The 1,892-nt window shown below is 32.3% G+C and overlaps 1 protein-coding gene across 1 annotated transcript; it reads left to right on the forward strand.

Moving 5' to 3' along the window:
- Positions 1-247: 247 nt before the first annotated feature.
- LOC132747432 (heat shock 70 kDa protein 12A-like) lies at positions 248-1,216 on the forward strand. The gene has a single exon (XM_060736815.1). It carries the CDS (start codon positions 248-250, stop codon positions 1,214-1,216), a length of 969 nt encoding a protein of 322 aa, XP_060592798.1.
- The last annotated feature ends 676 nt before the right edge of the window (positions 1,217-1,892 follow it).

Raw genomic sequence — 1,892 nt, forward strand, 5'->3', positions numbered from 1 at the left:
AAGTTACTGTAAATTCTAGTAAGAAAGTTTTCACAAAGGCTGTTAAAGCTTCCTACACAATCCGTAAAATGTGTTTATGCTCTTTATCGTGCAAATAAAATAAATATTTTTTGAAACTAACTTTAAATTTGGAAAAAGTTTTGACGGTGTAAACTCAGACTTCTTTTCATTAAGACTTCATCGTTGTATGAACTAAGATACGTTTCAGTTGTACTTATCAATACCATATCAATATAATAGCAATGAAATGTCAGATGTCAGTGTTTCAAATATCAATCGTATTACAGGACCGGTTGTCATCTCAAAATTCAAAAGTCAACATTTAGAGGACTACATTGACATTTTTCGTGAATTTGAAAGCAAAAAGCGCAAACCTATTCCTTCTACAGGATTCGTTACTATCCGTTTGTCTACTAGCCTCTCTGAGTTATGTAAAGAATTCAGAGAAACCGATTTAAGGGAATTATTATCAAAGTCCAGATATGAAAGCAAAGTCAAGGTTTTACAAGATAAGTTGAGACTCGATAGTGACATCTTCAACGAGTTTTTTGAACCAACCGTTCGCGAAATAAACAGTCATGTAGAAAATATATTGAAGGAATCTTCCGTTGATGGTTGTGCTGCCATTCTCATGGTTGGTGGATTTTCTGAATCATCGGTGTTGCAAAAGAATGTAAAGTCCACATTTAAACAACTTAAAGTTATCATTCCGAACGAAGCAAACTTAGCAGTCTTAAAAGGAGCTGTCATTTTCGGGCACAAGCCTACAACAATAACTGAGAGGATATGCAAGTTTACATATGGGGAAGGATCATCTCATAGGTACAGTGCTAGATGCAATCATCCAAAAGGAAGAGTTAAAAAGGACGAAAATGGTGACCTCCGATGTTATAATATCTTTGATATTCTTGTAAAAGCAGGGCAGTCTGTCAAGGTGGATGAAGAACAACCAGAACAAATATTCACACCTATTATCGATAACCAAACCAATATTAGCACCACAGTATATGCATCCACTTCAACTAATCCGCAACTTACTACAGAAGATGGTTGCAAACTCATTGGAACATTGACAGTGCCTATTTCTGACACAAGCTCGGGAAGAAACCATGAATTTGGAGCAAGTTTTATTTTTGGAGGGACCGAGATTGTTATAAAAGTTGTCGACAAAGAGTCCGGTGAAATGATGCTTAAGTCTGTCGATTTTCTTGGATAGAATATAAATGAACTAGCCCAGAACACTGAAACGTACAATACTACATTTCATTGTTTAATTTGTTTGGATATATACTGGATACATATATATATTTTATAGCCATATAAAATCTTTTATGTCATTGTGGCTAATTTCATTTCTTAAACGCAAGTTATCATTTCAGTAATTAAACGCCAATTTGCTTTTCTGTTAATTTATTATGTAGTTTAATAGCCAATCAGAAAGTGTCCTGCTTGCACGTGATCATTACCGTCCAATCAACGTGCAGCTTCTTCATATATATTTTTATTGTTTTATTTGTTTGGGAGTAAGAGTAATCATATATACTTGATACATGTAGCATTATTATTGTTTTATTGCTTGAAGCACATTGCGTTAATATCACAATCCTTTCATAATATTGCTAAAGATTGCTGTTTGTATATTATATATCTTAATTTTGTAAAGCATTTCGTTCATTTTCTGTCGTGGACGATAAACATTTTGATGGCATTTGAATGTACTTGATATAGTAACATTTATTTGTATTACTTACTACAATATAAGAACTCTCATTATCATACTTGTAAATGTAATGAATGATTATAAAAACATGTATGTTCTAAATGATTATATAAACTTTTACAATTATTTTAACTTTTAAATTGCTATAAGTATTTAGTTAAGGCAATATATC

The sequence above is a fragment of the Ruditapes philippinarum genome, unplaced genomic scaffold, assembly GCF_026571515.1.
Source record: "Ruditapes philippinarum isolate M1 unplaced genomic scaffold, ASM2657151v2 ctg18568_1_1_1_1, whole genome shotgun sequence".
In the NCBI taxonomy this organism is placed as follows: Eukaryota; Metazoa; Mollusca; class Bivalvia; order Venerida; family Veneridae; genus Ruditapes; species Ruditapes philippinarum.

Excerpts from the sequence above, each read along its gene's own strand:
- LOC132747432 (XM_060736815.1), top strand. The coding sequence starts at position 248 with ATGTCAGATGTCAGTGTTTCAAATATCAATCGTATTACAGGACCGGTT.